We start from the raw sequence: 15,952 nt of genomic DNA on the forward strand, positions 1-15,952 counted from the left end.
CCTTAGCAATACATTTACCTTAGTAGCACTGTAGCAACCACCAAGCAACACCGTAACAAGCAACATCTATACCATAGCAACTACTTAGCAACAACTTAGCAACTGCTTAGCAATACCTTTACCATACCCAACCTGTTACCACAGCAGCATCTTAGCAACCACCAAGCAACACCTATGATAACAATTAGCAACACCTTAGGAACATACCTAGCAACACCTTAGCAACCCACATCTATATCATAGCAACACCTTAACAACCACCTAGCAATACCTTAGCAACTGAGATGTTACCATAGCAACACCTCAGGAACTTCTTAGCAACACTGTAGTAACCAGCCCCTACACTGTTGCATCACCTTAGCAACCACCTAGCAACACCTTAGCAACCAACATCTATATCATAGCAATACCTTAGCAACCACCCAGCAATACCTTAGCAACTGAGCTGTTACCAGAGCAACACCTCTTAACAACACTGTACAACACCATATCAACCACATAGCAACACCCATATCATTGCAACACTGCTGAGCTGCAGTCACAATGGCGGTTATTGCAGGAGCTGCACTCTCTAGTCTAATTCTGTCCATATATGGAACAATATGAGGTTCGCTTGGGTGTATGTACCGACCTCTGGGCTGCAGACTGAATGGAAGACTGGCTGAGACTCAGACTTGCTCTTCTGGTAGAACCAGTCGTGATATATATGAACTGCGGACACAGAGGGAAAGAGACACTTTGTCTTATGTGGAGGCAGAATAGACACAATAAGGACAGAAATATAATATCAGGATACGCCTCGTACACAATTATGGAAAAGGACAATGAATTAAAGGGAGACATGCTCAGCGTTCCTCACTTCAGCAATGGGCAGTTGATCGTGTACTTGCACAAAGGAAGATGAACATGGATGGAAACTGAAAGAACAAGCCAGGACAGTAGGTGTTGACAGCTCTTCAGATTTAGCTAAAACAACACTTGTTCACTCCAACACTAAAGGAAATCTAACAAAGGTTGGGAATTTGAAAAATCTTGCAGTTTGTTTCGGCACTTCTCAATGTTTTTGTCCTAAGAGTATATTTTCAGTGGTATCTCCTGTGAGTGCACGTCTCGTGTCAACAAAGCCATGTGTAACATGTTTGAGAAAGGCAGGGAACATTCTTAAGGCTGAGGCTGCCTTTGTACCTTCCAGAGTGAGCGCACGGCTTTGCGTGACTTGGATCTCCACCATATGAAGAAAAACCTTAGATCATCTGGATCGCTCTCCAACCAGCTCTTCAAGAAAACCTGCCACTCATTCCTCAGCATCATGGAACACACCACACCTTCACAGAAGGTCATCTGAAGTCCCTTTCCTGGGTCCAGTCATGATGAACAACTCTCAGCAGCAGAGCCTGGACGAGAATGTGGTCTTCTCTCCACTGGTCGAGTCCAACCCTGAGTTTCTTCACTGTGAAGGTGAGCGATGTGCACTGGAGCAGCTGCTGACCTCTGGCCCTGGAGCTTTCTACACCAAACTCAGCAAAGAGAGGCTCGCACACTTCCTCTCGCCCGAGGAGGTGAACCAGGTGTCCAGCTGGGCCAAGGACTACAGCATTAGTGAGGTTCTTCTGGGCAATGGAGAATTTGAGGATGAAAGTGGGTCTGGCACTCAGGGATACTCAGTCCAATACTTTCCTGTGCATTCGGACACCCCGGCCCCGTGCCTGGATTTAGGATGGCCAGAGGAGGCTGGGTGGGAAGGTGTGGACCAGGCTGTGGTCTACACCAATCCTCCAGCGGAGCAGACACCCCACATTCGGGAGGTGGTCAGGAGGCTGCTGCAGGGGGCAACCACGGTAGGTGCAGTTTTTGTTAATAGGGAGGTCTTCTTTAAAAGCCAATGTGCTTTGTACACTATATGTCCATATGTTTGTGGACACCCCTTCTAATGAATGCATTCAACTACTTTTAACCATTCTCTCTGGAGCAGATAAACCTGTGAACCTGTTGGCACCATGCTGTCTAATGCCAGGTGTGGGCTAGGCACGCCTGGCATTAAGCTGTGGAGCAGTCGAAAGGTCTCTGGAATGATGATTGGTGCCCCATCTAATACTTTTTTGCAATGAGTTGGGGAGTTGGGGATGATGAGGTGGGGTGCATGATCATCCAACATCCTGACCTTACAAATGCTCTTGTTGCTGAATGCAATCAGGTCCTCGCAGCAATGCACCTCCAAATTCTAGTAGAAAACGTTCTTCCCTGGACAGTAGAGATGGTTCATCCAACAAAAGCAGGAGAAACTTTTTTAATACCGCTGATTTAGGAAGAAACAATAAATGAGCAGGTGTCCCAATACTTTTGTCCCTATAGTGAACTCGTAACCATATGGTGCGACAGCTTTCTGTGATGTAGGTTTCGTAGGGGCTGAATGCTTAAGACGTCTGGTTTCTATCAACACCACTGAAACCGCTCTGACTCAGTAGGTTTCTCTAGAATGGAACATCTCACACCAAACCACTCTGAATGACTGTGTTTACATCTTAACCAGTTCATTAAGAACAATGGTGGAATTCCCCTTTTCTGAAATATTGATTCGAGCAGAAGTAATAATAGTCATGAGTAGGAGTGAAGTGTATCAGATGTAAAAACACCAGGTACAGAGTTCTCTACAGAACTACAGTGGAACATCTTAGTATATCTAGTGTCTACCAGCACTGAAAGTGAAGCTTGTCAGCTTCTGTTCTTCTCTGGTTGGATCCTTCTGGTCTTGAATAAAGAGCTAAAGCTCCAAAGAGAGAAGAAACAGCAAAGCAGAGTAAACCAGCGTACCTGAGTAGACGAAAAGTATAATCACTGGAAAATACTCAGGAAACCTGAAACCTGAAACTGAAATACATGTGAATAAGTGTTACTAGCCTACCTCTGATTTGTTGTCTTCCCTCTTCAAAACGTGGCAGCCCTTCAGTTCCACATACAAATGAAATGTCCAAAAGTATCCATACACCCATTCATATTCTAATGAGTGATTTCACTTTGTGAAGATGCACATAGCGCTGACGTTTGTCCAATTTAGCAAACTCAGTTTGTACAACAGCGGTAGGTGTAGATACCTAGTGCTTGGCTAAGTCTTGGCTAGAAGGGTAAGAAGACCCCAGTATTGGAGTGTGGAGCAGTGGATCTGCATCTTCTGAAGTGATGGGACACCATCAAATATTGAGTGGAGTTTGTTATTCAACTTAGCATCCATCCAGCATTAGTACCTAAACCTCACCAACACTAAACCTCATTTCACATCTACTGAAGTGATGCACAGAGGCAACAGAACAAATATTGTGACACTGTCCAAATACTTCTGGATCTGATTGTATATATTTATTTAGCTGATTACTGTAGTGACCGACAGAGGCAACATTACAAATATTATGACACTGTCCAAATACTTCTGGATCTAATGATATATATTTATTCAGCTGATTGCCATAGTGACGGACAGAGTGACCGACAATGCAGTGATTGGGGATCTTCACTGCGCTGCATCGCGGGGTGTTCCGGTTTACATCATCCTGAACCGCAGGTCCGTCCAGGAGCACTCTAGGAGACTCAGACACCCGGTGAGTGTCTCATCACATCACATCACAGCACAGCACAGCACAGCACAGCACAGCACAGCACATCACAGCACATCAAAGCACATCACATCAAAGCACAACACAGCACAGCACAGCACAGCACAGCACAGCACATAAAAGCACATCACATCAAAGCACATCACATCAAAGTACAACACAGCACAGCACAGCACAGCACAGCACAACACAGCACAGCACAGCACAGCACAGCACAGCACAACACAGCACAGCACAGCACAGCACAGTACAGCACAGCACAGCACAGCACAGCACAGCTATCACAGTGAAGAAGTTAGTGTCTTACTTTTCAGCTCTGAACACAGACCAACAAATAAACTCGCGCTCACATTTCGCCTTGCTTCGTTACGCAGAGTGATACATTGTTTCTATGACGAAATGATAACAAGGTTAGAACGCTTCTCAACCAATCAGCTCCCCGTCCATAGCTTTTTCCCTGTCCGTTTGTTTGATGTTATTGTGGGTATTTGTCTTAATCCTTTTAGCTTGATTTTAGTTGTTATAGTTATTGATATTGATATTGATATAGTTATTGATTTATATTGCTCAGGGAATTTACTTTACTTCTTGGTTTAACAGCCTTTGGCGGAGTGATACAGTGTTTACAAAAAAAACAAAAAAAACAGCAATGAGCAACTAAAAATTCTAAAGAAAATGAATGCACTCAATACAACATGTATTTAAGTTGCACCTCACAATACATATTTCTGATGACTATGACTATTTTGGATGGTAAACTGGTAATCTTTCCATTGACTTCTTTAAATCTTTTAAATATTTTTCACACACTCACGTATATTTCACAAAATATATGTATAGCACCTTACTTTTAAGAGCATAAGAGGAGCTCAGCCATTTGCTTACGTGTGCTGTTTCAATTTTATTCTCTTCAACTATTTGAAATGTTGCTGAGGTTTCACCTGTTGATCATGTGTGAGTAGTACTAGTCATGTCTCCATGCGCTCGCAGACATAACAAGCAGTTATGAGAACTCATCAATGGCTTTGTGCTTCTAGCAAGAGTAACTCCGTAGAATGGACGGCATTCTTCAGTCCTCCGTGTATCGAAGAACGGAATCTCAGTCATGACTGAGGCTTGTGAAAAGCTGAGAGTAACAGGTTAGGCCACATTCACGTGGTCAGGCTGGGCTGATGAAGGACCGGGTACCTCACGCAGCTGCAGTTCCACAGAAATTTGCGTCTCAGAAGTTTGTTTCTTTGGAATGTTGATTGTCCAATTCACTGGAAATAAACACAAAGAGACTGTTACAGTAACACACACCAATCAGCCACAACATTAAAAACAATATTCCTATTAATGTGTACACTCTTTCAAATAACGGTGCTACCAAAGCCGTTTATTTTTCAGTGCCAAAGAAGAACCATTTTTGGTGCAATGAAGAATCATTTTTAAAAAGTTATTACACACAATTTAAACATTTTAATTCATGAATGAATTCATTTATTTATCTTTTTTTAACAAAAATATGTAATCACTCAAAGAACCCTTTGTGCCACCTTTATTTTAAAGAGTGTAGGCTTCTTCTTGTGCTGCCCAAAAAGCTCTGAACCGTCGAGGCATGGACTCCACAAGACCTCTGAAGGTGTCCTGTGGCATTTGGAAACAAGATGTTAGCAGCAGATCATTGAAGTCCTGTAAGCTGAGAGGCGGGGGCTGACTATTCACGTTGCTGCCTAATATATCATAAAGCAATAGAACTCGAGAGAGGGAGTGTGATGTCGTCAAACAGCGAATGAGTGTCATATTTCAACACAGCACTGCTGTTGTTTCACCGTAGAGTGTTCTATTGATTTTATACAGCATTTGGGAAATAATGAAAGGCAGATACAAAACTTCATAATTACAGATTCATCATAATTACTGCTACAAATATTCAGTAATAAAGTCTTCAAAAGGCTTAAAGACTAAAGCACTGCTGAATAATGTGTTAGCCTGAGACAGCTAGTATTCCCCAATGCAGTCTGAATAGGTCTAATTCTGCCGGTGACTTGTATAGAGTCCTTATCAGAACGTTAGAACTACTCATACGCATATTTGTTTTTTACAGCTGTGGTTGATTTGGCCCCTGTTCTGCTTGTTGTCCTACAGACTTGACAAATTCCAGCTGTTTCAACCTAAGGCCTAGTTTCTCACACATGTGTTAAATGCTGTAATACATCATTTTTCATCAATACCCCTTGTCAGGTCCCACTGTATCCAGATAATCAATTACACAGTGTCTCTGTTCATATTAAGCACAGGTTATCATGTTTGATGTCTTTAAAAGGTCTCCTGATTTCTGATGGTGTCACCATGCACCAGTGGGCAGGGAAAAGTATTGACCAATAATATAGCCTGAGGTTTTCTATTGCATCGTCAAGACCTATCGCACCTATCCAGAGAAATAATCACTTTAAGCTCCTACATTAAGACTTGTCATTCTACTGAGCTCTGAATCAGACTCCAATACCTTCAAAAATTCTTTTGTGTCCACACTTGCAGTCGTGATGCAAAGGGCCGACCAAAAATCATACCATATTACTTGATTTGATAGCATGATTTTATTGGTTAATATGATTTCCCCTACCTCTTACATTGAACACAGTGCCACAGAACAGTTTGCAGTCTGCTTGCCGTCTGACTACAGCGAGTGCAAATGACACACACAAGGTAGAGGAGCCACCTTTCAAATCGGCGAGGGTGTTTTCTTTGGGAGGGTTGGACTTTAGCCACTTCAGCCGAAAAAGAAAAAAACCTTTCCACAATCTACTTGAATCCAGCCTTATTTGAATACCTGGTTACATAAATCATAGCTGTACCCAGGGATCGCAGGTTCAAATCCCAAGTCATGCTGCTTGCCATCAGCAGCCGGAGCATGAGAGAGCACAATTGGCCTTGCTCTTTCTGGGTGGTTAGACGTCTCTCTCTCTAGACGCTTCTCTCCCCACTTCACTTCAGTTTAATGCTGGCACAGGTGTCTGCTAGCTAATGCATCAGAGCTGGGTACCCAGATTGCTGGGTGTTGGTTGCCTGAAGACGTTGCATCAGTGGCAGTCCAAAAAGAGGCGGTGGCTGGTTGCACATGCGTCAAAGGAGGCATGAGTCAGTCCTCACCCTTCCAGTATATGTAGTAGGGGGAGAGTGCGAACAAGTGGGTTGGGTAACTGGCTCTCTAAAATTGGCTAAATAAATAAATAAATAAATAAATAAAAATAAATGCTGCATTCATATTTAAATCACATGAAGCCTGTATCTGGCCTTCTTCATGCACCTTTGCCAGAATATAAGGGTTCGTACCATTGGGGGAAAGATGTTCTACTCCCGGGATGGGAAGATGGTGGAAGGAGAACTGAAGGAGAACTTTATCCTGGTGGATCTGAAGACAGTGGTTCTGGGGAGCTACAGGTATGGGATGCATTTATTACACCCCACTGAATTTCTTTCAGAATGAATATTTGAGGTTTGAGTTCTCTTATTAAAGAGAGGTTATAAATGTCTTCCCCTGCATCTTGATTCTCTCATTGCTTTCCAGTCTCACCTGGACTGATGCTCATTTGCACCGGCAGCTCATCACCGTTCTAAGTGGCCCAGGGGTCGGGTCGTTTGACCGGGAGTTTCGCGTCCTTTATGCTGCTTCACTGCCCATCCCAGACCTGTGGAAGTCCTGCAGACCGGTGGGGATCCCACACGCTGACTCTCTTTACCAACCAGAGTACCTGGAACAATTCAACCACAAAATATCCCTTATGGAGAAACCGTCTAGCCCCCCACCGCCTCCCACTGACTGTCCTGTGGACTGGGAGGCTCTTGGGGTCATCCAGTGGAACGAAGGCGCTTCTGACGGCTTGGAGAATTTGCCCAGGGTTTGTGAGGAGGTGCCCCAGTGCCACAAAGAAGGATTCAATGGGCTGCCTGGGGCTGCTGAAGCCGGGCGAGGAACTGTTATGGTAGAGGAGCCCGGTACACCAGAGTGCAGCGTTAACGAGAAGTGAGTAATCTGAAGCTTTGCACGTGTCTATTCTTTTAGCTTCCTCTTTAGATTCTTCTTAGATTAGATGTTATTTAGCGGTTAGGTCTGCAGTCATTCAAGCTAGTTCTGAGCCCTGAAAAGGCTGCAGGGTCGTATGACTGTACTGTATGCAATTGTAGTTGAACATTGTGTGTATATGAAGAAAAACTGTTCGTGAGGTAGAGTAAGGTTGTGTTGAAGTCTACATAAGCCTGTTAAATCAGTGAACCAGGGCTATTAGGCACAGGGCTCGGCAAGCTGCAAGTTGAGCCCCTTCACCCTCTCTGCTTTATTAAGTGCATTCAAAAGAGGGAGGTCTTCAGTTGATGCTTGAAGATAGCTAGTGATTCTGCTGTCCGGACACTTCCGGGGGAGTTCGTTCCACCATTTTGGTGCCATGACAGGGAGCAATCTGGACGCTCGTCTTCCATGCATCCTAAAAGATCTTAAGAGGTCAGGCTGAGCCGTAGGGCTCTTTGTATGAATCGGATTTTGACCATTGCCATCAGGCGGGGAGCAGCTGGAGCATTCTTGGCTTTGTAGGCTAGCGTCCGGGTTTTATATCTGATGTGAGCTGCTACAGGAAGCCAGTGAAGGGTACACAGCAGGGGAGTGACATGGGTGAACATCTCGAGCTGCTGCTTTCTGGATCAGTTGCAGGGGCCTGATGGTCAAGCAAAGGAAGACCAACCAGGAGTGAGTTGCAGTTGTCAAGTCTTCAGATGACAAAAGACTTAGGTGGCCTACCCTGGAGAGAAATTGGCCGCATCAGGTTTGAAACATGAGCCGTAAAAAATTGCTGGTTATCATCAACAACATCAAGACTACATGCTTCTGCAGAATGAGTGATCATTCTCAAAGGGAATTGAAAGAGATCACTTTAAAGACCCGCAGCTCCCGGAATGTAGAGGAGTTCTGTCTTGCTTGGGTGGAGCTTAATATGATGGGCTACCATCCATGACATGATGTTGGTTAGACATGCAGAGATATGAGTTCTCCATCAAACATGTTGAGTTGTTCATTGATATTGCTCTAGTGGCAGTTTGAAAAAATGCTTCTCAAGAAAGCATAAGCTAGTCTTCACCCCCCAGCACTGATGGCACTGTGTGGTAGGGGGAGTCCTAGCTAGTGGGTGGGAATCAGTAATGGTGAAATTGGGGAGAAAATTGGGAAACAAAACCACTGATGGGCTCAGTTGACTGACTGATCTATGAAGATCATTGACACAGTTATGTAATGGTCCACTAAAACCATTTTTGTCTCCTAATACAGGATTTAGCATTGCCTCTTCTGAAGAGTTTGCTGTTGGGTGTGCCAGACCTTTGCTCCATTACACTTCTGACTAGCTTGTTAAGGCTTATTTAGATAAGCACAGCCTGATCCAAAAATGGCAAACTGTCCGGTGATAACTTTGAGGTTTTTCAGAATTGTCACAAAGGGGACGGCGCAAACATCAGTGCCTGTCGTATCGCTGCTGTTTGTAAAGTAGAAGTTTCAGTTTAATGTTAACCATAAAATCAACAGTGTTCACACCTCTTACGTTATTGTTTGTTTTGGTCCAGGCTATACCCCAGTGTTAAAGCTGAGCTGAGACATGAAAAGGACCACCAGTCGTTGTTCGGGTGAGTCAGAAACCAGGAGTTTACTTTTTGTTTGCACCACACCTTTATGTGTAACTTAAAAAGTCCTAGATTGTTGATGTCATATACAGATATACTCTGCAGATGACTACCCCACTGCAGTTGAAATCTACACACACTTGTTTTGAGCTGTTAAGGAACCACCACACCCTAATCCCCAACTCCCCAACTCATCCCAAAAGTATTGGATGGGGCACTATCCATCATTACAGAGAACACAGTTCCACTGCTCCACAGCCTTATACCCCTCTAGCCCTTAGTGACATATAGTGTATTTTTTAAAGAGGAAAGGCACTGCACTAGGTGGCGCTGCTCTGCCTGTAAAACTGCGCTCCCATACTGGCCATAGATAGGCAGCAAAATAGACTAGCAATTCATAGACTTCCATTATGTATAAGTCACAGTGCAGACCTAGGCTGGGTCTAGGCTGTCTAACTATATTGGAGGTAATGGGCAAAACTGTACACCTGATTCTTGGCCTGTAGCATCACTTCAAACAGATGTGTGATGGGTGGACCTAACATTGTGCATGTGCTTTTCTAGAAGTGTGATGCCAAACCCAGAAAGGGTCCCATACAGACGTCTGAGTCTTGCACTGGAGATAGAACGTGGGGGGTCCCGTGAACGCAGGATGGACTTGAACCTAAAAGACGAACCTGGAACCTTCTCACACACAAGACAAAACTATCCACCAAGGATGGACAAGAGTTTGGGAGAAAATGCCATTCCAGAGGACACATCCCCACTGTCGGCTACAGCAGCAGTCAATCACAAGGTCCTGCAGTGATAAAGCACACACACTTACACTAGATCTTCTTATTCACACAGCTTTCAGAGGTCTGACCACTGACATACACACAGTGCAATCTAGGGTCCATAGTCTGAGAGTACTGCTACACTGAACCGCTCCTCAGGTCTAGACTAGATTGTGGAAAAACACACGTTTAAAGAAGAACAAGGAAATGTAATAAATGTGAATTTTCTAATAAAACAAATGAGTACAGAAAAGGTTCAAGGTGTTAAAAATCACTGTAACGTAAAGAATGTAGGGCTCTGAGTGGCTCATTGATCTAATATGCTTACACTATTGCCCGAGGGTTGCGAGTTTGAACCCCCGAGCTATGCTGCTTTGACATCAGCAGCCAAAGTCAGAGAGTGCACAATTGGCCATGCTCTCTCTGGGTGGGTAGATAGCGCACTGTCCCCTCATCACTCTAAAAGCAATATTGGCTGATTCAGGCAGCACGGGACTCTGTGTCGAGACACATCCTATCCCCCCTGGAAACATCCTATTCCCTCAACTGTTCCATTGGTTAAAATCACACGTATGATTAATTAACCATCTTTACGAGGCTGTCATACTTATATACTAGATTAAAAAGTATTGAAAGATATTTACTGATCATTACTGAGAGGTTTTATCTTGATAAGTGTTGCTATTTAACTTTATTTATTAAAAGTTAAACACTTATTAGCAAGTTCAGCAAGTATTGCTGTTGCTTCGCTGGCATATAAAGCCGATACCAACAGGTAAAGCTAGTTATTGTGCACTTGCTATCTGCTATGTAGCTAACCTTTACAACCTAATCCAAATAAAATGATAAAGAAATTTAAAAAACAACTACCACTACTCGGCTGGCTAAACAGTAGCCGAGTAGGATGTGTCCGGGGGATATAATGTGTCCAGGGGGATATGATTCTTATTTTCTTTATAGCTCATAAGGTCTGGCTTTATTACAGTGTGTGTGTGTGTGTGTGTGTGTGTGTGTGTGTGTGTTTCTCACTCTTCCTGCATTTGCTTTCAGAAGCCCCTTATCTTGAGGGTTCCGCAAACAGAGAGTTTCAGCTCTCTGAGTGATATTATGAGAAAAATCAACTCTCGAAAGAGCGGCAAAGAACAGCAGAAGAGAGCAGCTAAGACGACCATTAGCAAATCCATGCTGGACCTGAGCGCCTCGGCCCCAGACAAACCGCAATCCACCAGCGTACGTCAAACAGTCCTTTTGTTTATTTACATAAATGGATATTCTTGGAAACTGTTGATGTAATGTGTGTAACGGGACGCAGCGTTTTACAGTATTAATGCAGTATTAATGAATTCAGTATTTACAGCATAAATTATTTTAGATGCAGGTTTTAAAACTAACTGTTAATTTGATTAATACAGGTTCAGTATTCAGTGTTTCACAATATCAGCTGTTAATTGTTGGAAAAGTATTCCACAGTAATTGGATGCAGTATTTTGCATAATGAATTATTTTAAATGTAGCATTTTACAGTATGAATTATTTAAATAAATAAATGCAACATATTGCAGTATTCATTCTTTAAAATGCAGCATTTTACAGTCTCAATTCTTTTAAATGCAGCATTTTATAGTCTCAATTCCTTTAAATGCAGCATTTTACAGTATAAACCCTTTACATTTAGTGTATAAAAGTATAATTTCTTTTAATGCATCATTTTGCAGTATGAATTTCTTTAAATATAACTGTATGGTTTCTTTTAAATGCAGCATATTTCCGTATTAATTCTTTTAAATGTAGCATTCAACAGTATAAATTCCTTTAAATGTAACATTTAATAGTCTGAATTCTTTTCCAAATGTAGCATTACAGTACTAAATTATTTTAAACATAGCATTTTATAGTCTTTCTTTTGAATATAATGAATGTAATTCTTTTGAATATAGAATATTAAACTATTTTATTATAATATAATATTGTTATTTAGATAAATGTTATTTACATATTCTTATTTACATAAATATTGTTTTTAATGCAGCATTTAAGTTTAAATGCAAGCTTTGAAAGGCAGTATTTACAAATGTGTTGTAAGTTGTGTTGCAGTATGAACAGTATGAAAGCTTTGGAATACAGTATGAGTTTCTCTCGCTGTGCTAACTGAAGTTCCTGCAGTTTTTTCCTCTATTGTAATGTCAGTAAATATCTACTGCATGACCCCCTTTCTCTCTCTCTCTCTCTCTTCCTCTCTCTCTCTCCCTCTCTCTCTCCCTCTCTCTCTCCCTCTCTCTCTCTCTCTCACTCTCTTTCAGTTCCACGACAGCTTCCCTCTAACTCCAGCTCTAGCACTGATTAAAAAGCGTAATGATGAGATCAAATCTGGACTCATGAGGGCCCCAAGGGCCTTCCTGCCACTGTCCAGGCCTCGCAGTTCCAGTTTTGGCCTGCAGAGGGAGCCTTGGAGGTCTCCTTTCAATAGAGAGCAGAGGGCAGAAGAGGACAAGTGACAAATTCCTCAGGACTGAATGGCAACTTTAACCACAGCCCAACAATAATTAATAACCCACCCCTGACTGACAGCAGCAGACTGAGCTAATGAGATGACCTGCAGTGCATCTACAGAGGAATACACAGAAATTCTGTCTTTTGTCCAAAGGTGTCAAAAGTATTCACATTCATTCCTCAGGCAGAAGTGGAGATACTAGGGTTTAAAAAGACTTCTATAGAAGTATTAACAAGCTTTTTACTCCAGTAAAAGTGTCAAAGTACTGGTTTCAAAACTACTTCAAGTATAACAGTAAAAGTAATGTAAGGAAAATGCCAAAAGCTCAGGCCATGCCACAGGGGTCTATAGTCCCCCCCCCCATTTTTTTTCTCTAAAAAGCCATAATGAGGAGAATGTTCTATTAAAATGTTCATGTTGAAAAATGTTGGGGTGCACAAGGCTGCCTGTTTCAGCTGCATCTGCCATTAACATGCAAATCGCTAAAGATATGCTAAGCTGCCTAAATCCATTAAAACAAACAAATAACAAAATAACAAAAACAAACAAACAAAAAACAAACAAATAAATAAATAAAGTTTTCTTTCTTTCTTTTTTTATTTGTTTGCTTGTTTGTTTTTAACATCTGCTTTTAAAGGATCAGCTTCAGCATCTGAACCACACTGGACTCATAGCGTTCTTTGTATTCATAAATAATGGATTATGCTTTCCTTTCTTTTCAGGGGCGTGTCTTTATCCATGGGGCATAACAAGTAATTCACAACAAAAAATTTACTTATATCTTGTAGTCGAGGGGGACAAAGGTTATCCATTTGAATACAGAGTAGGATGTGACCCACCTGTGCGCCCTTGATCCTTTGCCTCTTGTCTAATTGGCTGACTAATGGAATTTCTGACTGTACAACATTCACAACTGTGACTAAGAACAAAATGAATGGGTCTGATTCACTAACCATTCTTAAAAAGAAGAAATGCCTTTTTAAAACCATCTTTTACGAAGATTCAGACATTCACCAGTGTTTTCTGAATGAATCTGACGTAGCTGATCAATTTCATTTAAATTTGTAGGAATATACTGGTGAATGAGGCTCAATATTTTAATTAACTTCCCATAAATTGAGGTTTAACAGGTTATATTTCGAAGCCCAATCTAACATCTCTAAGGCTAATGGCCCATTCATGGCTCCCTGTTGCTCCTTCTATTAAAGTGTTTTGTTGAGAAGGACAAACAGGAACACACAGTGGACGCTGATGACAACATTCATGCCACTCGCGCCTGAACAAAGCCTGAGCAAGGCTTCTCCTGAGGGCAGAACTGCTGAATGCGGCTCCAGTCCATTAAAAAATGAAGCATTTTAGTAATATCAGATCTATTAAAGGAGCATCTCTGTGCACTACTCAGCATTAACATGTGTTTCATGGAGGGAAAATATGAGGAGTCGTTGCCTAGAAGTTTTGTAATGGTGCAAAAAGTCCAACTTCAGAGGCGTGTGATCAATAAGCTTTACTGGAATGTAAATGTGGGGCTTAGTCGGGACGTTTCCCTCCAGTTCTCTTCAGTCTTAGGCTACATACGTCTGCTGTATCCTTGCTGGAGTGTGACGTGACGTGTGCAGGTGCAATGGATCGCTTCCAAACCAATAGGGTGTCAGAATGGAATGAATGGTAGAAAGTACAGGAGTTGAAGTAAAAATAATTATTCCAGTAAAGCATAGATAACCACAATTTCTACTGAAGTATTTGACAATTCTGACCATATCCTACTTTTTTTTTTAGTTTTATTTCTTTATGTCAGGTCTGTGAATGTTCTTTTGTGAATTTCTGTACCATAACTATTATAATAGATCTCTAGTAGATTACCTGACTCCAAACTCTTACAAATGCCTTAAACTTGTATTTCTACCAGACTTGTATGTAAATGTAAATGAACACTCCCTATAACTTCAGCATGCGTGGGGCTAAATCCTATTGGCTTAATAAGCAGATATACACCGATCTGCCAAAACATTAACACCAGTTAGGTAGGCAGGTGAAGTAAATAACAGAAATCATCTGGGTACAGTGGCCCCTGTTATGGGATGGGTTCTACGTATTAGGCAGCAAGTGAACAGTCAGTTCTCGAAGGTGATGTGTTGGATGCAGGGAAAACGTGCAAGCGTGAGAATCTGAGCTACTTTGACAAAAAGAAGGCTAGACGACTGGGTCAGAATGTCTCCAAAACATCAGGCAGGTCATGTGGGGTGTTCCCGGTATGCAGTGGTCAGTATCTACCAAAAGTGCTCCAAGGAAGGACAACCATTGAAAAGGCACATGGCTCATTGACGGAGGCCTCACCTCACAACGTACAGAGCTTAAAGGATCTGCTGCTAAACCTCAATCTGGACTTATGAGCCCCCCCCCCCCCCCCATTTCCCGTCCAGATCGTGCATTTCCTGGAGGTCTCCGTTTATTAGAGAGCAGAGGGCAGATGTGGGGGACAAGTGACAAAATTCTCAGTCGTCAAGAAAGAAAAGCATTGAATGGCAACTTCACACACCTTAAGTTGCCACATTATTAAACCACCTCTGACTGGCAGCAAGAAGAGGACCTGCTGCTAAGCAACACGTCTCGGGTCTTGTGGAGTCCATACCTTGATGAGTCAGGACTGTGTTGTTTTTTGTGACATTACAGTGAGTCGGTACAGGCCTATGTGATGGTCTCATTGATCGCCTCGGGTGGCTCCAGATCGAACGAGAAGTCAGCAGGGGGCTCAAACCCATTATGGAAACTACCAAGGTACTTTCTACATTTAAAGGAAGTGGTTGCACAACATGACTCTGGAATTTTGCTGGTTCATTTGACAAAGAAGAAACGGTTTAAAAAGAAAAGACATTCTTCTTCACCCTTCATTGCACATTATTTGAATTTCGAAATATGTAGTGGATGTACAGTGTGCGTAAACCTCCCACGTACTGTACTGGGCCAGCTTCCCCAAATAAATGGGAAGTGTAAGCATCAGTGTAAGATGGCAGAGGGTATCATTTGGAATCAGACAGTTCAGTAGCATCATCTGTAGCTACAGAGACGTTAACAGTCACATCAGTCTATGTTATGAGAAAGGGAACTGAATGTGGGAGCAGTGGGCACCTGACTAAACAACCCATACAACCCAATGCCTGTCCATTAGGTTACACACGCCGGCGGTTCACCAGCTGGAAATGGGAAATTCCGAACTTGGTATGGCTAAAAACCACAGCAATGCGGCTGCACCTGATACGCTCGTGCCAGCACAACACATGCTATAATGCCACTTCCATGTTGGACTGACCGCTGTGCTTAGAAAGGTACGCCACCTGAATATCTGGTCAGCGGTGGTCCTATGGGGGTCTCGTTTTGCCGATATTGCTGCCACATTGCTATGCAGAATCGTTTAACTACAGGGGGCTAAT

At 42.5% G+C, this 15,952-nt stretch overlaps 1 protein-coding gene across 1 annotated transcript; it reads left to right on the forward strand.

Annotated features, from left to right (window-relative positions):
- The first annotated feature begins 1,370 nt into the window (after positions 1-1,370).
- Positions 1,371-12,563, forward strand: fam83e (family with sequence similarity 83 member E). The gene is made up of 8 exons (XM_072666519.1): positions 1,371-1,838; positions 3,453-3,593; positions 6,910-7,034; positions 7,162-7,617; positions 9,201-9,260; positions 9,822-10,053; positions 11,084-11,263; positions 12,334-12,563. Exons 1-8 carry the CDS (start codon positions 1,371-1,373, stop codon positions 12,526-12,528), a joined length of 1,857 nt encoding a protein of 618 aa, XP_072522620.1. The 3' UTR covers positions 12,529-12,563.
- The last annotated feature ends 3,389 nt before the right edge of the window (positions 12,564-15,952 follow it).

This window comes from Salminus brasiliensis, chromosome 21, assembly GCF_030463535.1.
Source record: "Salminus brasiliensis chromosome 21, fSalBra1.hap2, whole genome shotgun sequence".
In the NCBI taxonomy this organism is placed as follows: Eukaryota; Metazoa; Chordata; class Actinopteri; order Characiformes; family Bryconidae; genus Salminus; species Salminus brasiliensis.